We start from the raw sequence: 25,268 nt of genomic DNA, 5'->3' as shown, positions 1-25,268 counted from the left end.
GGCATGTTTGCTACCTTCTTTATGTGTTTCAAAAGCGAGGGGTGAGCAGTGGGCTGAGCCGTTGGTTGCAATCTGCCACCTCACCACTAGATGCCGCTAAAATGTACACACTGCACCTTTAAATTAAATTAATTAAACTAAAAAGTAACTCACATTACTTTTTTATAAAAGTAACTAAAATATTAATGAGTACATTTATAAAGTAATGCATTACTTCAAAAAAGTAATGTTATTACGTAATGAACATTGCTTGAAATGCGTTACCCCCAGCACTGCACCCAAAGCCCATCCACTTTCATGAACGATCGCTGAATGATAAGGAATCAAGCTGATGAGACATAAAGCAGATTAAAGGATCAAAGAGATTGCACTCTTGAAACTGGCTTTAGCATAGACGTCAGTGCATGTTGGGAATCCATGTTCAAATTTTCACGGGCATAAAGCTTAAACTTGTCATAGCCTTTAATGAGGTGTCACAAGTTGTTCCCGTGCCTCTAAAGAACTACCGAGTGGGCTCCAAATCAGAGCGTGTGTGAGAAAACAGTCCTCCAGGAGTTATAGTCCTCAGAGCTTTAACAGATGCTGTTCTCATTTTGGACTTCATAGAGTAGTATATTACAAACTGAATGAGAATGTATTGACATCTATGAAAGCAGGATAAAAATAGCCATTCTTTCCCTCAAACGGTTTGTCTGCTCTCTGGCATCACATCGCTGCCGGCTGAACTTTGGGAAAGACGTGTTTGCGTAAGATGGTGTACATGGAAGCACAGTAAAACAGAAGTAAAACATTGTTTTCCAGTTGGTGTACTGTGGCACATTACTGTGCAAGTGATATCTGAATGTACTAAATAAAACTAAAATACTAATGCAAATAAAAATACCGTTTGCACTTTGCTGTATTTTTCCTCCGAGGTAAAGTACATAAAAACAGAGAGTATTTGCTAGATTATTCCTATTCAATAGCCAAATGCAATACCATAAAATCTGTATCACTTCATTAATCATGCATTCAAAAAGTTATGTTTACAAATCCTGTTATTGAGATTCCATTAAAAATCTGAAAAAGAAAATAGTGTGTAGAAACAAACTACTCATTCATCAACAATCCTTTTATTATATTCTTTTTGGCTAAAACTTCTCTAGTCTGTCCCTGTTTTTTAGTTTTTCCAGAGATTTGTCACATTCTAAAGTGTCACGTCTGGTGTAATGGACAGATTTTTCCAATCCGGATCAGTGTGTTTACAGCTCAGTGAGAGAGACATTTCTATAAAGTGTTCAAATCATTTCTTTGTAATGATAAAGTAGATGCTCAGTTGGTGACGACAAACTCTAAAGCAGTAAACTGGACAATGAAAATCAAACTTTAAAGTCTGTTTTGTAGCAAAAGGGCCAATCCCCCTCTACTTTCATCTCTACAAATGAGGTCCACAAGACTTGAAAGTATTGGCCAAAAAACAAACACACACCGTGGTAAATTAGAATAGATTTAAAGTCAAGATCTTGAATCTTTTGAACAGCTCAAGTTTTCCTTACGGTAGGTTAGCGTATTTGAACGTTCTGTAGGTTTTACAGAATAGAGACCAGTATTATTGCCAGTACCTGTAGACTATTTTTTTGCAATACCAAGCACAAAATCTCACTTCTACCTGTCATAAATCACTGAAAAGGTCTCCTGAAAAATCACATATACCTGTGTGAGCCCTAAATAATCTTTTTTATCATAACATTTCTCTACATTTTGCACATTCAGGTTTGCTGACATTTGATTTTGAAGCACAGCCATGTCGTGGATTCGTGGAAGTTAGCAAAATGAGTTACGAGTCAGTTGTAAAAAGGACAATTGTGCTGGTAAAATGAGTCGGAATGAGCAAATTTTCAAATACGAGTCATTTATATTTTGACATTCTCTATTAAAAAAATTCAAACGATGTATGAGTTGTTGAAATCTGACAACAAATGACAGAGCTACACCTGTTTGATGTTTATATAGTCAGCAAAGTCAATTTTGAGAAAAATCAAGTTAAAGATTTTTGAGCATTTAAAAGCAAAACAATTGCATCCACACCTTAATATCACTGGTAAAACTAATCGATTTGGCACTCACAAAGTCGAAAACAATATCTATAGGATAAATATATTTGTTCAGCTTTTTTCTTTATTTTATTTTTTAACTTTGACACAGTACAGCTTTTTGATCTACTGTAATGCAAGGATTTAATATGATGTCACACATCAGATATTATTTCCCAACAGTTAACCAAAAATTCATTTAAAGGCGGGTGAGTGATTTTTGAAAAACACTTTGGAAAATGGAGTTGGGCCAACTACCAAAAACACACTTGCAGCCAATCAGCAGTAAGGGGCGTGTATACTAACTGACATCGTTGCCTGGGTTGCATATGTGTGGGGCGCGTCTATCAAAAGAAGGTCCAGATTCTATTGGGGTAGGGGTGTGTTTGTTTAGGTGATTTCAAATATCAACATTGGCTTTCAGAGATCATGCACCCTGCCTTTAAGACATAACAGATAAAATAGATATTTTTAAAACTGTAATTCTGTAAAGATGTCTATACATTGGGATCGCGCGCTCGCGCATGGTTTGGATCTGTCAGTCAGCACAAAGAAGATTGTTTTCATTTCTTATCGCTCTTAATAACTCTTTTCAAGTCCTGCACTATTTTTTCAAATCCCTGCATGTTTTAAACCGAAACTAAAATGTCAGACGTGCATGTGGATGGATCCACATCTTTAGGATGGTACACCTCTCAGAAAATGTACAAATAAAGATCATTTTAGATATTTAATGACTATGTAGAGCATTGGGATCGCTACATGAGGGCTTTATACGTTTAATACTTTATACTTTCTTTTGGGTCTAGCTGAAACTTACATTGGGCACATTCCGACTCATTTTGCCAGCACGGCCCACAAATACTGCTATTTTATAAAGTATTTGATTGGACAAAATTCTGTCTAGTGCATGATGGTCTGTTTATCCAAAAGTGAATTTAGTCCAATAGCATGGCTTCAAAAAAATCATACCAGTAGAGCCTAGCAGCCAATACTAGAATTGGAGTGCCTTTTTTTCTCTCTGTCATATTGGTCTGTCAGCTATAGAGTCAGTCTTTGAGGACTTTTATCTGTGAAAGGGAGGTGGGTTACTAAAGGATGCTTGGAGATGCTTGAAACAATGATCTCTCCAAAAATGAGTCCCAGAGCAATGTACCACTCTATCCGTGTTGGATTCAGAAAGGTTTATATCATAATTTCATTTTCAGACTTTCAATAAATATGACAATGGAACATGACATTACTTCTGGAATGTTATAAAAGAGGACGAAACTTGATCAGAAATATTTCAATCACTGTATGACATTTAAAAGTGTTCTAAATGGCTGATTGAAAATTGGGATTAAAATTCTAAAAAGGCCAAGATGACATTTAAACTAGCATTCAATTTTTAAAGTGTAAAAATGAAAATGATCAAAAATAGGAGTGAAAGAATGTGTGCCCCCCCCCCCCCAGTTTTCTTATCAGACATAAATTAAATTGAAGAGTTAAATTCAGTCATATATTTTGATATAAAGATTTCATTAATAACGTGTTTAACTGAATTTATACAATGACTGCAACTACCTAATCTCAGGCAAATGGCTTCTGCTCGCAAATATAAATCGAACTAGCCTACATAAAAGCGCAGTGCTACTCAGCAACCTCAGCAAGGTTTAAAACATCCGTTTCTTAAATGCAACTCACACGAGCTAGTAATGTCACCATCATCCTCAAAGTGAACGGCGTAGATAAATCAGACAATATTAATAAAACTGAACAACGGGCTAACAACTCCAGGAGGGCAGAGAGACAATCTCACTCTCGTTCACTATTAGAGGAGTCCAGTCAGAACAGGGAACAATTGAAGATAAGAGCAGGTGAGGAGTCAGACGGGCAGCAGATAAAATCAAAAAGCCATGCAGGACCACAGACAGCGCGGAGAGGGACAAACCAGGAAGCACCATCAATGCCAAAAGAAGATCAGTATGCCGAGTGGAGACAAATAAAAAACAATCAAAGATATTACTTATTTTTTATTGTTCTTAAAAGTATTGCTCATTACTGTTCCCTACAGTTTTGTTTTTCCCTTTTTGTTTCTCTCTCTCTTTTTATGTGAGACTGCTGCGTAGCATTATAATAATCTGAATGATATTTTTCCACATTATATAACTCATCACATCATAAAAAAGCAGGGCAACAAACATTTAACTTTCCATTTAAAGAATTGTAGAGTTCTAGATGCTGTGCTTCTGTTTATATTTATTTATAGTTCTGTAGCAATAAAGTTCTGTTTTTGTCAATTTTTGTCATTTATTTTTTACTGGGAATATGATACTTACCCTTATTTGATATTATTTCTTAAGTTTTTTTATTTACTGTAGTTTAAACTTAGATTTTTTTTTCCTGTGAATTCAGGGCTTCAACTTTAACTTGAGACTGGAGATAGCCCGGAAGGACGGCGGTCCTGGTGTTACGTTTCATTATTAAAGTCGAATTTATCTTCTCAGTTCGCTTTTGTGTTGTCTTTTCTTACGATAATAGATAATGACAGCAACAAAAACATTACTAGCTCATGTAATTTGCATGTAAGAAACAAACGTTTAAAACCTTGCAGACTGAAACATCATCTATGCAGCTGAATTCCACTGCGGGGTTTTTCATTTGCACACTGAAATAATTTGCCTAAAATTAGGTAAGAGAAAACGAGTTAATATGTGATTATTCAGCTTATTAAGATTATTAGGCTATTTAATAATTAACTCTTTCACCGCCAGCGTTTTTAAAAAAAGTTGCCAGCCAGCCCCATTGTTTTTCATGATTTTCACAAAAGTTTAATGCCTTTCAGAAAATCTTCTTCTTTAAATATATAAACATACAATATATCAAATGAAAGAACCGACCCTCTGCTTTCAAACAAAAAAACCCGTTTCATCCTACCTTCAGTAGTTCTTTTGTAATCAGCTTTTGAATATGGGTAGGTTTCTGCAAAAACACCACATTTTGAGCAAAAAGCAGAGATAATTCCATTTTTGTGAAGGACTTTTAATAGAGATTCCATTCAGAGCGATCTTTAAAACAGACACGGACACGCAGCCACTTGCCATAGGGCAATACTTCCGGGTTTCAAAAGTTGCGGAAGGGCGTCACCTAGTGAATAATAGCGGTATTGCGGAAAGACGGAAATACTCGTCATTGGTGGGGAAGCGTTTTCTCTTGATTGACGAGATATCTCTTCAATGGCGGCGAAAGAGTTGAAGTCTAATGTGTATAGGCATAATACAGGTAATAATATAGGTAGTCGTAATAAATGAAAAGGGAGTGGAGCCCCCCCAAGAAATTAAAATGCCCCCCCCCCCCCAGTTATGCCATCCTGGCGCCGGGCCTGTGTGTATCACAACTGTTCAAATCCGATCTGTGCGCCCTGTAGCCTTCTGCCGTTTTCCAGAATATCTGCACTGTTATATGGCAATGACGTCGCGCTGGCACAACAATCTGCCTCGACGTCTGACGTGTTATGTTTAACGTGACAAGACAGCATGACGTAACCGAAAAGCTACACAAATCCGATCAGAGCAGTCAAACTGAAATAGGGGCTTTTAACACCTGGTCACTTCATGCGTTTTCTCTAATCAGATAGCTATCCGATCGTAAAAAGACCAGGTGTAAATGCCCTCCGAAACGTTTTCGAGACGGATTTAAATCTGATCGCTTAAACCACTTCAGTAGGAGGTCTGGGACGCATTTCAGACGAAACTGGACAAGTGTAAATACATCTGTTTGTTAAAACCACATATGTTAGCGCATAACTCCAAAACGCAAACACGTCACCCGGAATTATACTGTAGCCGGCAAAGAGGCAAACAAACAAAGACGACACGCTTGTTGCTTTATGGAGTGACAACAGTGGGTAAAAAGCTTTCTAGAACCAATAAAAGAGTTTAATGACAATCTTGAATAATATTAAATATAGAAATAAAACTTTGAGAGAGAGTTTTGTGAACTTGTTTCCCTGTCATGAACCTGTACATTAAATCACCGCCGTCACTCTCCTGCTGCTCTGTACTGCGCGCTCCAGTTCATGCCGAGCAAGGAGACGCCATAGACTTAAAAAAAATATGGAGGTAGTGTCCGTGACGCCACCCATTGGTTTGTGAAGTTTGTTTTTGAAGCTTAAAGTAGGCATTGCCTGCCGTCGCCATCTTGGCCGCGCGTCACCACGAATCACTCCCGGAAAACCGAAAATGGGTAAAGAGGCGGGACATGGGTGAAGCTGAGGAGGCTGGTTGTTGAAACCACGCCCACCTAGCTCGATTCTAGTGACAGCACTGGCTGTTCAACCGTCACTCAAGCGGCCACGCCCTTAATTATGCAGAAGTTTAAGGCTTAATATAATTTAAACGGATGAGTTACAAAAAAATTCACCCCCTCACAGTTGTCATGAAAGGCAAAATTAGATCATTTTTAGACCAAAAATACCTTTTGTACCTACCAGGCAGTAGACATATTATTTCTACTGTAAAGTTGGGCATTTTTAACATGGTGGTCTATGGGAATTGACTCTCTTTTAGAGCCAGCCTCAAGCGGACAGTCGATGAATTGCAGTTTAAGTGACTTCCGTATTGGCTTCATCAGAAGATCGGAAGGTTGCCCCTCGGGAGACGTGCGTCCCCTGCCCAATATACAGTACAACATACAGTAAGTGCTGCCTTTTGTTGCATAAACATCATCTTGAGTTTTATAAGGCGGAGTAATCAACAGTGTATTTGCATTTTGCTCTGAAGTAGAAGATCGGATTCATATCCGTTTTGCCAAGATGCATTTATATGGGCAAATGTAAATGGAACAGTTTTAACAAATCAGATATCTATCCGATTAGAGAAAACATCCCAGGACGTGACCAGGTGTAAAAAGGCCCATAGATTTCCAGAAATGCAATTTGAAAAGGATTTCAAACCATCTCTGGATGTAGCCTGAAATGGATTAGAAAAAAACAGATATTATGTGGTTTTGGCCATTCACACATTCTACATGTCATTGAATCACCAAAATCGGATTTGGACTGACATTGTAAACAAGGTCTTAGATTCTGAATAAAAGATTCTGTCATAAGTCATGTTGGTCCAAACCTGTATGACTTTCTTTCTTTGATGTACAGTAACACAAAAAGACATTTTTAAAAATGGCAATTTTTATTCTAAGCTTTGAAGCTTCAAAGGGATTTTTTAAAAATCATAAAAGTGGTTCATACGACTACTTTACTGTATTTCAAGTCTTTGACCCTATATGAAAGCTTGAAGTGAAAAACATAACATGTAAGTACTGTAATTATTGAGTTGTGTATATTACAGTATCACTCTGAAAAGATTAAGTGAGATGAATGGATCTGCGTGTTTTGTGAATTAATTATTAAGACCAGTTGTGTGAACAGGATCAGGCAATTCATAAAAAAATGTATTCATGAATTGGACTTCTCTCATAGACTCATAAATGTAAAGGAGAGCTAAGATTTATATCAGCATGTTCACTTAATAATGACCTACATTTCAGTCTATATTTCGCTGTATGGCTTTGCGCATGAACATTTTAATGGTGCTTTTGTGTCCTTATTGAAATTCAGAAGCTTCTGTCTTTATTCAATCCCTCCTTTTGTGCTCAGAAGAAAGAAATTCATATAAGTTTGGAATGGCATGAGCAAATCATGAGTCATTTTTACTTTTGGGCGAACTATCCTTTTAACAATCCTTAAGTAAGGAGAGCTCATAGTTAGACTTTAAAGACTTATTCAAAGTTTCCAGCATTAAACAAAGTAAAAAAAATGAATAAAAGAAACCTCAAGAACAAAATAGTCATGATGAGGAGAATACAGACGCTTGCTGGAGTTCAGAAGATTAAAATTGACTTTGAACTTCCTGGGACTGTGGAGTGAGAGATGAGACTCTGTTCGTACTGCCTTCTCTTATGACAGAAACAATACTGCCAAGCTGGAACAAATTTAGACAGGTAATGTACAAAAAGAAACAGAATGCACTTTGTAAACACAATGACAGTGATGAATAGCTTATGTATCTACACCAACAGACACATTTTCGGGCCTTCAAAAGCTTTAATGCAGGTATCGCCAACTGCTTGAAGTAGAGGGGAGCAAACTGCTTATAAATCAAGAGGCTTATAAATCGTGCTGTGAATCCATCTGGTTCATGTGAATGCCCCTGTTGATAGCTTTTGCAGGCAGAATGCAGCCGTTTTAATAATGTAGGTCAGCCTATTGTGAAGCCACTAAACCGATCTGCAGAATGGCCAACATTTCCTAAAACCTGTTAGTAACCACTGAAAATGAACCCTGTCTAGTCCAGTTTTGCACTAAAATGTTCTCCCAAGCTCATGCTGTTAAAAAGGGATTTAAGGGTACATGTCGCCGGCACAGGGGTGTGTGGCCGATATGAGAAAGCGATCCTCACAGATGGTCCTAGATTAGCTTCTCTATGGTCACGTGGCTCAGTCACTCAGAGAGAAAATGATCCTCCTCCTCAAAATCCGCAGTTAAGACAAACACCAACAGTGATGCTGTTGAGCGGTCGCCCAGTCGCCAGGCATCATGGACGCCATGGAAACTGAGATGACAGGGGAAGGTGTTTGGCTCAGACTGACACTGAAAGCGTCCATAGGTTAACAGAAAAAGACAGCTGATGTGAAGATGAATGAAGTGGCATGGGCACTGCACAATAAGGTAAACAAGTCTAAGGGGGTGTGCACAGCAAAGCTTTTACGGCAGCGACTGGCGTATATTTTAATTGTTTCCAATGCAAGCGGGGCGTTTTGCAAATAAGCCAGTAGCTGGCTTTTATTCCACGCTGAAAGCCGGCACTGGGGTTTTCTGCGCTTAGCGAGAGTTTTCCGCGCTCGGCGAGAGTTGAAAAATATTCAACTTTGAGTGAAAAACTCACCTCGTCACTGTCAGTTCTCAAATGGCCGTCCAATCACAGTCGAGGAGGGGCGGGACAAGTATCATAACAACCAAAGTGCTCAGCTGAAGAAAGCTGGCAGTTGGCTGAAATAAAGCTGTCAGCGGGCGTTTTCAGCTGCGTAAAAAAGCTTTGGTGTGCACACCCCATAAGGGGGTGTGCACACCAAAGCTTTAACGCCTGCAGACAGCGTTTTTCAAATAAGCCAGTTGAAAAATGTGATTTGGTTCTACCAGGTCTAGTTTGGCGCTTGAACATTTTGAGTTTACTTGCTTCATTGGGTTGTATTGTAATTTACCTATGCTGGGTTGGTTTATTGTTGGGACAAATATAAACATTATCTTGGTTAATTTTACCTATTGGCTGGGTTTGTCCCTTACTGACCCAATGTTGGGTTGTAAAATAACCTAGCATTTCTTAGGGGCCAGTCACACCAAAAGCGTTTATGGCAGTTGCAGGCGCCTTTTTTGAAGGATATTCTATGGGCAGGGCGCGTTTGCACGCTATTTATGCGCGCCGAGCGCCTTGCGTTTTTTTGCTGCCTGCTGCGCACGCGTTTTTGAAGGAGCGCTGAGAGCGGAGAAGCGCCCGACGTCATTCGCCTTTTTTCCACTGTCCAATCGAATGAGGGGAGAGGCGGGCCTTACGTTGTGGTGAGGGAAGTTTACAGTTGCTTTGAAGAACCAGACACCACTCGCTCACTCTCTCCTGCGTGTTTCTGCACCTCTCACCCTCATACAAGGTCAGAGCAAGCGTCCTCTTTTTAAAGTTTCTGCTAATATGACAGTTAACAGCAAAAGAGCGCTCACGCGTCAATATTTGATTGACAAGACAGCTGACTTGGTGGTTGCTTAGCAATATGAAAAGCTGCGTCGCACTGCTCTTTTTTTAAAAAAGGCAGTGCGTCGCGCCTTGCGTTTGCAAGCGTTTAAAGCGCTTTTGGTGTGACTGGCCTCTTATGCTACCATAGGATGATCCTTTGTTACATAACAGTTTATAAAACCTGTATAATAGAGTTCCCAATAAATAAATAGGATTTGTGCATTTAATACTTTAAAACAATCCCAGGATGGCAAAACTGTATTAATTGAAAGTGCTTTCTATTCACTTGTTTACCACGCATCTGCCTTCCACTGTGTCCGCATTAAGGATCCTGTTTATGACTGCAAAATTATTTACACAGGCAGCCCTTTAACCCTCATGTTTTTATACCCCATGATAATCCGAGCACTCTTTGTATGCCTGTATTTGTTTACTCAGGAGGCATTACATAGAGGACATGGGTGCTACACAAGTTCATGCGGATGCTTGTGTGAACTGCAAATCTGTGCCAGAGTGCACGAACAAACCTGTGACGCAACTGCGCATACGCGCGTCTGCAGACCTGGGACGATTGGCGTGTGTGGGGGGCACAGCTGAATGAGTAACCATGTGTGGCATTTGAACAGAGCGTACAAGTGTTGTAGTTGTGAGCAGGCTTGTCTAGAGATATAAGAAAATGTAGTTGGTGATTTATCATGGTAGTAGCGTAAAATCATTTTACGATCAGAGTAAGAACCAAGGGACGACAAGCAGCTAAACGTACAAGCAGGCATTTAACATCAAGCAGACAGAATCTTACACTTACACAGAAATCCTGATTGAATTTGATTTCAGTTATGAAACTGGTCTCAAATGACATTAATCACCCAGAAATGTATATTCTGTATAAGCATTCAAAACTTAATCTCTTCCTCCGCCAATATGGATCAACACATTTTTATGACATCATTCTGCACTTCAACTTCTCAACTTCCAGACTGTGATGTAAACGTAATGTTATTGGCTATTTAAAGAGGGAGGAGCCATTCAATATGCCCCGCCCAATTTCCATACAACACATCAAACAAATATGCAAATTTTAAAGCACTTTGGTAAGTCTTCAAGTGTTAAAATTATTCATAATGCACCCCTATTGCATTAATATTCATAAAATGATCTCAAATGTTATGTTTCAAAGTAAAAGTATGATGATTCATTATTTTTATTTTTTGGTTAAACTGCCCCTAAAAATCCCCAGATGCTCTTAGTGACAGGACACGAACAAACACAGCTCTCAGCATCGGTGTTATGCATTATGTATTTCTCCTCTAAAATTAGAACAACTAGAGCAAGGGGTAGCAGGCTGACACAATGTGTGCTTAATCCAGTTCCTAACCTTAACCTATTTTTAAAAATAAATTCAACCTAATCTCATTTAACCTTAGCCCAATCAGTGCCTCTCTTAGTAGAGGCTTCACCTCATTGCCAAAGCACATAGCTTTGCATTGAGGCCAAGAAAAACAAACACTTAAAATATAATGATTTTTTAGATTTATGCATTTGGCAGATGCTTTATCCATAGCAACTTACAATGCATTCAAGATATACATTTATTTATTATATGTGTTAGTCAGGGGTTTAACCAATGACTTAATAATACAAAGCTCTACCTGTCCTGTTACCGTGGGTTTACACCAGCCGCGATTAAGGTGTCAAATTTGCGTCTACCGCGTATGGTTTGCAGCTTGAACATTTTGAGTTTACTTGCTTCATTCGCGTGTGAAACCCGCGTGTGAAATTCTAGTCATCCAGACATTCACGCGGAAATTCGCGTCATGGAAGGGGCTTCTGCGACTCTGCTCACTTCCTGTAATCACGTCACTACTACAGCAAGCTCCTGATTGGTTAACGTGGCGCGTTTTTCCGCCAAAGTTCAAATGTTTCAACTTGTGCGTTTGTAGCAGCAATGCTCAATTTGCGCCATTTGTGCAAACTAGACGCTGCGAGACCTCCAGAAGCACGTCAATGCATCTTCACATTGACTTAACATTGAAATCACTCGCGCTTGACGCCTCTACCGTGGCTGGTGTGAACTCAGCATTAGGGTGGGTTCACACCAGCCGCGTTTGAGGCATCAAATGTGCGTTTACCGCATCTAGTTTGCCGCTTGAACATTTTGAATTTAATCACTTAACTCGCACGTTTAAAAGTGTAGTCATTCACGCGGAAATTTGCGTCATGGGAGGGGCTTCTGTGACTCTGCTCGATTCCTGTAATCACGTCACTACTAGAGCAAGCTCCTGATTGGTAAACGTTGCGCGTTTTCCCACCGAAGTTCCAATTTTTCAACGCGGGTTTGCCACGGCAACGCTCAATGTGTGCCATTTGCGCAAACTAAACGCGCAAATAAGGCAGACTCGCTAAATCGCTAAAGAATCGCTAAACGCCTCATTCGCACTGTGAGCCCTCCAGGGGCCTCATTTATAAAATGCTGCGTAAAAACCATCCTACATTTGATCTTACGATCATTTAACAAAAATGCGTACGTGTGATTCATAAACTGAACTTACGTGCAGAAAACGTGCGTACCCCTTTCAAATCCATAAATCGCAAATGAACTTGAACTTGTGCGCGCAGCTGAGCAGTTTCAGATCTCCGCCTTTAAACGATATATAATTAATGTCAGACATATAAAAGAGCGCTTGTCAATGTTTAAACCCAATTTCAAACAGCAAGAATGGCTTATATTTCCAAAAACCTGCAGCAATCGGACGAGCAAAAGTGCATAGGTCTGCTCAGACCCTGACGTGGGACTAAGCACTTTTCCACGTCAGAGATAGTTTTTATAGATATGGATTTTGCCGTGGATTTTTGCATACACACACTTTATGATCAGATCTTTGTGTATGCACGCTTTATAAATGAGGCCCCAGATGTGCGTCAGCCATCACATTGACTTAACTTTTTTCCACCAAAGTTCCCACGACAACGCTCAATTTGCGCCATTTGTGCGAACTAGACGCACAAATTAGGCAGAATCGCTAAATCGCTAAAGAATCGCTAAATGCCTCATTCGCACTGTGAGACCTCCAGACGCGCGCCAGCATGTTAACACGTTATCACATAGACTTAACGTTGAAATCACTCGCGTTTGACGCCTCTACCATGGCTGGTGTGAACACAACATTATAGGAAAAAACATCTCCCAAAACATATGCTCCCAGGACCATTTATACAGACCATGGTTCCTCCATACTGCTGTACCATAATTTATTAGAAATCAAATTTAAAATAAAAAACTTTTTACAGCTTGTTTACGTGGTTTTACCCACATAATCCATACTGTGCCCTGGACTTATGACCTTGAGGTCACACTACTTGGCTTCACTTTGGGCTGTGGGGTTGTTAATTGTGATAAATGGAGATGACACGGGCAGCGGTGTTAGCGCAAGGAGTCAATATCTTTTATGCCAGCGCTGCACACAGGCAATGCTGGGTAATTTATGAAAGACCCTTGGATGTGGCGCCTTACGTCCTGCATGCATATCATATTATTAATCCCATGAGAAAAGAAAGAGAGAGTTCAGGTTTGTGTGTGCAGGCATGTGTATATGGATGAGTATGTTTATGCAAGGAAATATGGCCATTATTAGCCATAATAGCTAGGATTTCTAAACATGCCCATGAAAACAGACACACACCTCAAGTATGCCTGAAAGCGAGGATGTTGCCATAAATCCTATTCTATTGAGATTTATATTGTATACATATTTTTCTGCAAGGCTGAATTGAAGTTTCCACTTCAAATAAAATGATTTTATTAAGGCTATTAAACACCTAGTAAATTTCACTGCGGATTTGTTCTTGTGGCTTAGGAGGTCACGAGTGCTTTTGAAGTTACATTCCTGCATTATTTATTTATTTATGCAAGGACAGTGCATATTAACATAACTTAGCTGTAAAATATGCCAGCATTAGCCTGTTGTTGGCTATTTTAAAAGCCATAGTAATGTAAAGTGCACATCTTGTTCAAAATGCAAAAACAAGAAGGACAAAAATTGAGCTATTCCTGGCACACCTGGATATATTAGAGGATCATAAGGATGGCTGGATATTCACAGGACATTAGCTGTTGCCTATATGCAGAAAGCAGGATTTTAGGGTGGCATCAATAACTCTCATATGCAACCGCTTTGAAACACTCTGCAGAACCAACAACTCCACATAAACATTGAACTAGTCTCAGTGCATTATGGGATTACCCATCTGTCTAGTAAAAAATCAAGCTTTTCCTGTTATTCATTTTTTTGTCAATTCATTGTTCTGTATTGTTCGCAGCTGATGTGCATGAAGTGGCATTAGTTGTCTTGGCAATAAAACCGAAAAACTTAATAAAAAGGAAACAGATGCAACAACAACACACACAAAAAAACAGAGAGATGTAACGAAACCTCTGAAGTATTGCCGAAATTGTACTTTTCATAATTAAATCTTGTTTTTGACAACTAAACAGATCACGTCTTTTCAAACTAAAAGTATATTCACAGTATAGAAAAATACCAGATGCCAAATTTGCTTTCAACAGAGATCTAATTTAGTCTTCTCTCAACAAACAGCTCTCGCTAATTTGCATGCCTAATCTGCTCTGAGAATACATTTCTCCCCGAAAATGTAAAAAAAGAAGAAGTAAACAAGAACATCAGTCTTTCTCCTAATGGTGCAGAACCCTGATCAAACAATACGAAGAAAAAAATGCCCTTTGGGAACCATTGCGAAACCCTCTGATGTAAATGCGTTCGATTTAAAGTGGGACACAAACTCCGGGTGTGAAAATGTCGGATGGAAAAAGAAAATCGATTGGAAATGGATTAATGAGGTTTTGTCTTTATGCATGCACAACATCTGCCAGGTAGCAGCTGTATGTGAGGAGCAACAGACAGGCTAATTGAGTTAATTCACTTATTTCAAAGAGAGGGACAATATAGACGGAGTGCTCGGAGTTAACTAACAGAATATTTTATATCTGCATGAAAGATTCCTAAAGAGAAACCTGAATGCTTGGATTGATTTAATAAGTCATTTACCACTTTATACCCTTTCATTTTTGGTTTTCTGAAACTATGAGTGGGCAGAAATAATAGAATTAATGAAATGATTCATGATAAAAAATGATCTGACTGTGTTTAACAAATGGAAAAAATATGTTGAGCTATGGATTCCTTCAGATGTGGAGATTATACTTGCACCTTATTATATTTCTCAACAACAAACCAAGGATACATTTTCATGCATAAGCCAAAGTGAACTTTAGAAATGTCCAATGACAGTCCACTAAATTTTTTTTTGCATTTCATACCAGCCCAGTGTCACAAAATTTTGTTATATAGTCACGTAAATTTTTGATTCTTTTTTTTGTGATATTATCACGAATTTCCGCGTTTTTTCATGTGGTTATCACGTATTGGTTACTGAACTGTTTTGTCCTATTTTCTTACCATTGCTGATTCGATTTAGGGTTAGATTTACATAAAATGATTTCCCTACCCAAACCCAACTCTAACCCTAACGCAAGGGGACATATAAAAAAATAAACCAGAAAAAAATAGTATAAACCAATAAATAAAGTGACATTCTAATGCAAGCACCAAATCTAACCCTAAACCGAAGCGACAATGGTTTAAAATAGGAAAAAGCAGTTGAGTAACCAATACGTGATAATCACACGAAAACAGAAATTCGTTATACGATCACGAAAAAACGCGGAAATTCATGATAATATCATGAAAAAATAATAAAAAAAATGACGTGACTATATCACGAAACCTTGTGAAAATGGGTAGTCCATACCCATCATGCAAGAATGTTTGGACCACTAAACTAGCGGATAAGTGGACAAGATTAAATCCATTAATTAGTACCACAGAGGTATCATTTATTTCTTTACAATTTTAGGCTGTTAAGTACAGAGCCCCTAAGGGGACATGGAGCAAAAATTAAATAAAGTTTAGTTTCACGTAGGTACCTGAAACTATCGCATGCGCACTTGAAACTATCGCATTTAGTTCCGTGTGTGCACGGGAAACTATCGCGTGCGGACGTGAAAGTATTGCTTTCACGTGTGTGCGCGGAAGTTTCACGTGAGCACACGAAACTAAACTTTTTTAAAAAATTCTGCAAATGAAGGTTTCCGTTGAGCACATGAAACTAAACTTTAGATTTTTTTACTCCAATATCACCTAAGGGGCTCGGTAGTTAAGCTCTTAACATCAGACAGACAAAAAAGCAACATTACTAGCTATGAAACAAACCCTTGTAAAATGTAAACAACCAATCACATAATCAGAAAATAGCCGTATATAGCCTAGTATAGTCATGGAAAATTTTAATACTTTATTCGTGTTCATGTCACGGAATTCAGCTTTTTTACGTGCCGGGAGCACGGATGTCTTTTCCGTGTCACTCCCACAGATTTCTCATTTCTCATGTCATTTTATGTGTTGTTTTCTTTTTTCCTATTTTCTTACCATTGTCACTTTTGTTACATTTTTAGACATCCTAACCCCAACTCCAGGTGAGAATAGTTTTAAAAGCGGAAGAAAAACATGTAAAAAATCCAATACATAAAAGTACATCCTAACCAAACCCTAAATCTAACCCCAACTCCAAGCGACAATGATTTGAAAATAGGAAAAAAACTATGAGAAAACAATACATAAAATGACACGGAGTGACACGGAAAAGACATTTGTGCTCCCGGCACGGAAAAAAGCTGAATTCCATGACATGGACACTGATAAAGTGATCAAATTTTCCATAACTATAACACAGATTTTCATGAGATCATGTTGCATAAGTTATACACCTTAGCCAAGGTTGTCAGATTAAAGCTTTAATTTAAGCTCCTAATAGACCCCTTCACGGTTCATGTCACAGGCGGTTCCCACTGCGCATGTCGGGGTCAGAAAAGTCATTACAGCAGATTGAGTTGCGTATTATTCGGTATCGTAAAAAAATGCCTACTTACGTCGTGGGCTGTGAAAATCGCACCAGGTCTTCCGTTAAGTTTTCGCGATTCATGCAGAATCTCAAAAACAAAAAAATACAACATCTACGGCTGCAAGCAATTAACGTGCAGACTGGGACAATGCAAAGATCAAAGAGGCTTGTGTTTGTAGTGCTCACTTCATTTGAGGTAAGTCATCATTTTTCAGCCCTGTTTGATTAAATTATAAAGACTCGATTGTATGAACAGTTTGACCCCATGCTGCGCGCGCACCCGATAGTCATTCAATGTTTACAAACCTTGAAGGGGTCTATAAAACCACTAAATCAATAAAAATGGCAAATACACTATACAGCTATTGATTATAATGCATTATATTAATGAATAGCAAAGAGCAGGACACTTAGCGACATATCTCCTGTTCTCCAAGAAAATGGGTTTTACAAGTCAGGTGGGTGAACTAACTTTGAAGCAAATGATCTGTGAAAAGGCTACTTAGTTGGACTGAGCAGATTTAGATGAGAACTAATTTCAGCTCAATTTTAGAAAAAATGTAAGGTCGGCTTGGCTCAAAACTCAAAAGGGCAAGACATATAGGGGAGTATTCACATGCCTGAATCAATATATATATATAATAATAATATTAGTAAATAGTAAAGGGATATGTGAGAAAACATTTTACCAGACATTTAGTTTCGCTTTAGGCTGTGTGCAACTGGGGCAAATTTTATTGGCCCAAAATTCTCCCTGCATAGCTGTAGGTCTATATTAAACAACAAATCTTATTTAATGCTTAGTAATTTGCTATTCGTGTTGGCATTTAATTATTTGAATTTTTTGCCAAATCACAACTGGTTACATATTAAACATGTATAAAGCCGATTTAAGCTTTGATGCTTACCCCCCCCCCCACACACACACACACAAATGTCAGCACTGTTTACAACCTTACAACCTTTACTTTTATCTGTTTTGTTTATCAGGCTACTGTATTCCCAGCTCAGCCTGACCGTTCTGCAGGACTCAACTTGTGCCAAGTATGTTACGTGGAAAATAGTGTGTTTTTTGAACCTTAAACCGTGTAAACAAATTACATTAAATACACAAAATAACGTTCCCAGAATTCTCAGCAGCTAGGTGTTTTCAAGAGTTTAAGTGTGAGAATTGCAGAGAGGTTTTGAAAAGACACATAAAAAGCAACTACTAAATGGCTTAACAGTGTTATTATGAGATACATTTCCAGGAGACGAGGCGGCAATTATTGAAAGAGCACTCAAATAAGGCTACAAAAATCCTACCAGGGCTTTAGCAGTAAATAAGCCTCAGTTTTCATTGTGGTACAAAAAAAGCCTCGATTAGTTGGAGACAAAAAAAATCAACGTGGCATAATGCAAAAGTTCAGTGCTGAAGAAGTCATCTAACATGTTTCTCAATTCACTGAAAAAATCTCAGCGGTGAGATACTTCATCTGTGTTTATACTCTACTCATTCTTTTAGTCACGCAAAGACACTGCGGTGCCTGGCGCATGCTAAATTATAGACCTGATATTAACCCCTGGGATATTAAAACCAAAAAATAATGGGGTGCACCTGCCGTTGCTAAGACACGGTGCTGAATAAATTTGGAAGCACTCGAAAATGCAAGCATTTCAAAGAATGTGTTATGGAAGGAGAGTTTTCCTTAGCGTGTGATTTGTGGAAAAGAAACTCCAGCGCCGATATAACTCTGAGATTTCTTTTTAAGATCAGCTGTGTCTTGTAAAAAAGCTTCTATTTTAAAAAAGTTAGGAGTACAGCTACGTGCAAGATTCAATATCATTACGAGAGAAAAGCTAAATACCAAATCCATCTGGAAAAAGTGAATCATGACAGTAAATAAATAACCAATGGACCGACACACCAGACAGTAGCAAATCACCGTCGTTCCTCTGCATCTGACATTTTAATTCCGATGTTTTGAGGAGAAATTGACAAGCTCCGCGCGTGCCTCTGTTTGTTCATCTAAAACCTTTAGCCGGAAGTCTCTGGGTCTTTGGAGAGGGTGAACGCTCTCGCACCTCACGCCTCCGTGATGAGTTAATTAGAGTCGTGTGCTTATCGAACTGTACTTGAGTGACTTTAATTTGACAAAAGCTTTTTTTGTGGTTAACCAGGCCAAGCAACAAGGAATTGTGTGTATGCTAGAAATCATTATTTTCTCTAGGGGTGATATCAACACACAGCACAAAACAATAGCTTGGGGGCAAATGACCTCATAGACTTAATGTTTCCTATAGGAAATCTGATTTAAAGACACAAATGGTTCGAAAAAGGAGGCTTTAGCATCCAGGGTGTAAATGAAGGACAAGCGAATGCCTTGTAAGCAGCCATTGGAATTGTGATGGGAACATGCTTTCTAAACGGCAAGGAAGGAGGGGAAGACATGATAATGATGTCATTAATGACTAAAGGATACCGGATACCATCTAGTACAAGTTCAGAAGCCCTTCGGCCTTTTTCCACTTACAGCATGGGTCAGTTTTCTTCTGCTATGAATTTTATCATAATCCTCAGCCTGTCAATCATCTTAGATTTCTATTACCACTAGAGCCAGGAATGAAAAGTAAGTATCACATTATTTGAATCGCCTGCAAAAACTTATTTTCCCTCATAGATCACAGTGGCCAGGGTGATTTATCGATGTTAAAGTACATTTCCCTCTCCCTGCTTAATACACAGAGGCATCTGTAAGTAAGCCATTCGTAGATTGATACCCCAAAAATTATATGGTTCTCTGGTGATAAAAAATGCTCTGTGCGAATAGCAGCGCTGGGTCGACCAATGGTGTACGTTTGGGGCATCTGTGTGGCAATGCAATGGCATATGAGTTTGTTTAGTGCTGCAAGTGGCGCAAAATAATTTACCTTTAAATGAATAGAAGTTGTATTGATTCTTTATATCAAAATTATTGGTGTCCTCTAGCTAAGCCCCCCCCGGTCATTATAGGGTTGCTGTAATTTCACAAAGTAAGATGTCATCAATGTTTTTTGTTGGTCCTAGGTCAACTTTTAAACCAAAGAAACACTAAATTACCTTTAACTCAAACCCTAACCATTTTACCCCTCAAATTAGTGTGAAATAATAGTTTGTGAAGAATTTTTTAAAGTCCCTAACCCAATCCTATATCTAACAATCTGTCAATTCCTCCAGAAAACGGCATAAGGCACACTCGAGAGTTTACATTTATTTCAGACAAAAATCTTTTGAATTAGTTTATTGCAAAATTGGGACAAAAATGTAGTATCGCTTTGTGGCAGTGCAGCAGGCGAATTTTAAATTAATGTAGTATTTTAATTTAAAAAGAAAAACTGGGGACCCCCCCTAATTTATATTTTTGTGCTTAATAGGGGGTCCCACAAGGCTTATACAGTAGGAGGTCTGGGACCACCCTAGCCCCCCTCATATCGAACACTGCCTTTGCAAAACCTACAAGTAACACACGTTTATCGAGTAAACAGTTCACTATTCATAAACCATTTTAAGGGAAAAATAATCTCTATTGTTCTAGCAGTTTCAGTGATAAATCTTTAAATGTATGCTTAGTAATTTAATAATAATTAAAAGGCCCTGCGGGCTTGTAGCTTTACAACTGTCAGAGTTTCACCACATTATTTCATGGTGGTGCCAAACTGGGCAGCCCTCCAGGATGCAGACATGGGGATTGAACTTGCCAGGGAAAAGCGTTTCTGGTCTTTACCTCTTTACCTTTCAATCATGTAATTTATATCATATACTGTATGATGAAAGCGCACGTGATGCAATGAAAGGTTTTTATAACAAGATGATTTTGCATTCCTTAAATAGTTTGGACGGACAGGGGGGATTGACAGGGGATACTGCCTTATTTACCATCTACATCATTCAATACACCCACACGCTGCTGACTCACATTGCAAATGATAGGCGTTCATTGCCTCCATGGTTTCCCTTATCATCTCAATTTCAGAAGTCATTTTAATAACACCAATCAATAACTACCAGTTTGCTTTGACAATTTACATTTTTTAAGTATAAATGTTATATAAGATAGTCAGCATCACTGTGCGCTTCGGTAAAAATGCACGTGTTGGTCATTCTAAATTGGTAATTTTCAGTGTTTGCATGTGAACATAATAACACATTTTTATTATATCTGCTAAATAAAGAGATTGTAATTAAATTAAAGGCACATTTAGTGACACCTCCCTGCTGACAGCAAAAAAAAATCTCATGTTAAAGGTATCGGTGCAAATAGTTTTGAAAGTTTTAAACTGCTAAAATGCATTTTATAAAAAAAAAACACAAAAATAAGCACAACTATTAAAGCGTAAATGAAACTCCCGTCCGTGTACTGAGATGAAAATATAGGTCGACTGAATGAAATGTGATTGAGAAAATGCGCGTTTATGAGCTTGGTACCTGCGGATGAATGATGCGACTCATCGCTCCAGTGTTCTTCTGCAGAAAGCTTGAAACAGCGCAGCTGTCCGGATGCTCGGCTCCGGGGTGAGAGACCTCAGCTTTAAAAACAAGAGCACCCTCAAGGATGATCAGAACTTACAACCAAGAATAAATGCGCGTCATTGTGATTTATGTGCGCGTTTGAAGCGCTCCTTCATTTTCATTCAGTGGTTGAGTTTCATATATCCTTATTATTTGAAAATTCAGTTGAACAATTAATCCTTCCCGTTTTGCAATCTTCAGTCTTGTTTAAGTGTGCAAGGTCCAAGGAAGCAGGTGCAAAAGCTTTATTTCAGTCTCTCTTGGTGTTCCTGTATAGATCAATTGGTAGCGCACTGCGTTTACATCGCAAGAATCATGGATTTGATTCTCATACTACTAAAATGTATATCAAGTACTGAATGCTATGTAAGTCACTTTGAATAAAGCGTCAGCAAACCGCATACAATGTAAATGCCCAAAAGACGCGACTCCCGTCATGCGTAAAAGCTCAGCGCGGTGGCCCCTGTTAAAACACGATAAACGTTTCGTCTTGTTCCCCTGTGACTAAAACTCAACTTTTCCCAAAGTACTGATTAAAATCCGCTCTTCCTCTTTCTCAAAACGACTCGTTGTTGCAAACGCAGTTGCTCCTCTTTACGGCGTCTCCTCGCGCCGGGTGACCCTCTGATTGTGTCCCATCGGTCATCTCTAGTGCGCACATATGAACCCCCGCGTGACAGCGAGGAGGCGTCGCTGCGCCCAAATGAAACAAATAGCAGCTCAGATTTTGCACGCGTATGTCCAGCAAATATAACTTGGATAAAAAAAATAACTAAACTATCTGTGCGCGGGCTGCGCGTCTTTATATTATCCAAACCGGTTCACTCTGTCTCGCGCACTCTCTCTCTCTCTCTGTAGCCTACGCTCCAACGAGTATCAAAGCATCGACTCGTTTGCTGAACACTTAATCTTACTTCTCTTTAAAAACACAGTTTGTAATCACTCTCTGTCACTGCAGGTTTGCTTTCAAGTGTGGCATTAAACTATACTTTAATCTGCACAAGTGGGATTGATATGCAGATTGTTTCATTAAAAATGTGCGCAATTATTTTCTCAGACGAGTGATTTTTGCGCGTCCAAAATACAACTTTAACATAATGAGGCAAATAGTGTAATATTAAAATCATGACACGATTGAAATCAGACGCATGCAAGAGTTACATAATGTCTCCATCTCTGCGTCTGGAAAATTACACTCCTATGAGGTTGTTTCTGTCATGCAAATATTAAAATGAATTAGAATGGTTTGATATCCAATCTAATATGCAGCTTTTTTGTCTCTACTTGCATTGTCGGTTGACAATTGGATGTGATCATTTGTCTCTCATTCATATGAGGTACAACTATGAAAAACAGCTTCCGCTTGAAGGAGAGTTATTGAACTGGATCTTGTCTCACTATCACAAATGGATGCGTTTTTGCTCACGGGCCACGCCGTTCGTTCATTAACGCTTGACGCAGTGGCTCCGCGCGCTGTCAGACAGATAAAATGAGCTTAGTGCCATAGCAATTTGTCATGCGATCTTTTCACATGCTTTACAAAAACTTTCATTTTTAGGTCAATATGCTTTTGTTCTCTGTTTTACCTAACTTGCTTTGAAGCAAACCGGCATAGACTAATTTTGGTCACAGCTGAAATTCCTTTCGGCAGCTTTGGATTAAAGGATTTGATGACAGTGATCAATGCAGGACGATAGGTAGCAATAAAATAATATATTTTACACTTTTGGCTGCTCTGATGCATGTATGCATTGTAATTTAAGTGCGTGTTTTCAAAACACATTATTTTCATAATCATAACCAATATTAATATTTTCTTCCGTTTTCCAAAGCTTGTCAGCTTTACTAATGCCATTCATTTTTGCAAACTTCCCTTTCTGTGTATCTGCTTTTGTGAGATTTTAACCAAGATTCAACTGCATCATTTAACAATAATGCTTAACTAATAATAAAATAAGTAATGCATAATAGTAAAAGCAGGAATTTTGACATTTTCCAGGCAGTTGCTGAAAAAATGTGACAAAGCTATGAGGCTTACAAAAACACAATTAAAAGTCAAAATGCCTTCGTTTTGCAGCGTTTGAGCGTGAGCATGTCACGCTTTTCTGTTTGTGTCACTGTCACTGTTACTCAACTTTTTTGTCCTAATTTCTTACCATTGTCGCTTCGGTTTAGGGTTAGATTTACATAAAATGACATCCCTACCCAAACCCAACTCTAACCCCAACGTCAGGCGACAATTGGTTAAAGTTTAGAAAATGTATATTGTATAAATGAAAATTGTATATTTTTTTATAAACCAATATTTAAAGTGACAAATACTTAAAGTGACAAATAACGCAAGCACCAAATCTAACCCTAAACCGAAGCGACAATGGTTTGAAAAAAGGACAAAAAAGTTGAGTAACCAATACAAACAGAAAAGCGTGACATGCTCACGCTCAAACGCGGCAAAACGTGACATTTTCACGTTGATCCATACGTGATATAGGTACGTAATTTCGTGATTTTTGCTCAATACATTTTCCAGATGTAATTGTGCATAATTCATCTGTAAATATGATTGCAAAAAACAAATATTTCAAAAAAGTTTCTTATTTATCTTGTTTGACTGAGAAAAACGTCACACTGCCAAATTACAATGCTTTACTTTAACAACTGCAAAACTTGAGGCAAATACTGCATATAAAGTTCATTTTACATTTAGTCATTTTAAGTCATTTTGCAGATGCTTTTATCCAAAGCAACTTACAAATGAGGTAAACATTAGAAGCAATTAGATCAACACAAGAACAACAATACATAAGTCAACTAAATCTAGTCTCATCAACGCAGTAGCTAATTTTGTTTTTGTAACAATGTATTGATCTTAATATGTGTGTTGTATACATACATCTTTTATCCACTTTTACAAGAAATTTAATAGAGTATGAACTTTTGAGTGATAGACAGAGAGCAAAAACTGTCATAAAAACTATATTCCCCACACTTTCCAGGAGAGCCATTTACAGCAAACCTATTCATTATCACAACACTTGCTGCATATACATCTCATATATTTTCACATCATGACATGCCATCACCTTTTAATGACACATTGTCATCCATTGCTGCATTTTTCTACATGGCATACATGACTCATTCACCTAACAACGATGGGTCATTTCTAAACAAGGAAGAAATGAAACTCATCTCACCCAAAGGCAACTGCAACTTTAACTAAGCAAGCTTTTTTATGCAAGCCCCTCAAAGGACGGATATCACTATAGTAAATTCTTAATGCTTAACAAGACCAGGGTCTGCATTTCATTACGGCTTGCATTGAGAGCTCTTATTTTTAGGAGTGCACATGTTCTTATATCTGTTCCATACACTATTTATTTTGGATACTATTTATCCCATGCACAGGTAATTGACTACACAGTGTATTAAGCTATGTAATGATAAGAGAAAACTTCCCGTTTAAATGGAATAGGTCGAGGATTTTTATTTTCTGTTTAAATAACATAACTTAATTTGATGCATGGCAGGTTTATGGCTTGAGGGGCTGTTTTGCTGTGTTGTTTTGCTTATTTAAGAGATACGGCATGGCATGAACGTTTTTTATCCGTAAGCACGCTGGCCGGAGGTCAAGTGAGTGAAAGTAATATTTTTATGCCCTCAGACTTCCGCCGCAAAATTTATAATAAAATATACATGCCATGCATACACATTTACAAAATACTGTGGATTTATTACTCCCTGCTGCTTAAAAGCTAAAATGCTTTTACGCTGCACAATAGTGAAAGCATGTGAAAGTGTGTTTGGGTCAACATTCATTCAGAAATAAAATCTGCAGATGATTTGGAAGTAGATGTTGAATGTTGAATTATATTCAATATAAATAAACCTTGGCTCGCAGCATAAAATAAGCACACACAGCACACA

At 38.3% G+C, this 25,268-nt stretch overlaps 1 protein-coding gene across 1 annotated transcript in view; it reads right to left on the bottom strand.

Annotated features, from left to right (window-relative positions):
* crhr1 (corticotropin releasing hormone receptor 1) overlaps positions 1-22,177 on the bottom strand; it is a 173,463-nt gene extending 151,286 nt beyond the window's left edge. Inside the window, exon 1 of the mRNA XM_055194465.2 lies at positions 21,258-22,177. Coding sequence (XP_055050440.1) covers positions 21,258-21,281 — 24 coding nt within the window. The 5' untranslated portion in view covers positions 21,282-22,177. The remainder of the gene's footprint in view (positions 1-21,257) is intronic.
* Positions 22,178-25,268: the final 3,091 nt, after the last annotated feature.

The sequence above is a fragment of the Misgurnus anguillicaudatus genome, chromosome 19, assembly GCF_027580225.2.
Source record: "Misgurnus anguillicaudatus chromosome 19, ASM2758022v2, whole genome shotgun sequence".
Lineage (NCBI taxonomy): Eukaryota > Metazoa > Chordata > Actinopteri > Cypriniformes > Cobitidae > Misgurnus > Misgurnus anguillicaudatus.
Note: the sequence above shows the minus strand (reverse complement) of the source record. Positions and strands in the feature narration are given on the sequence as shown.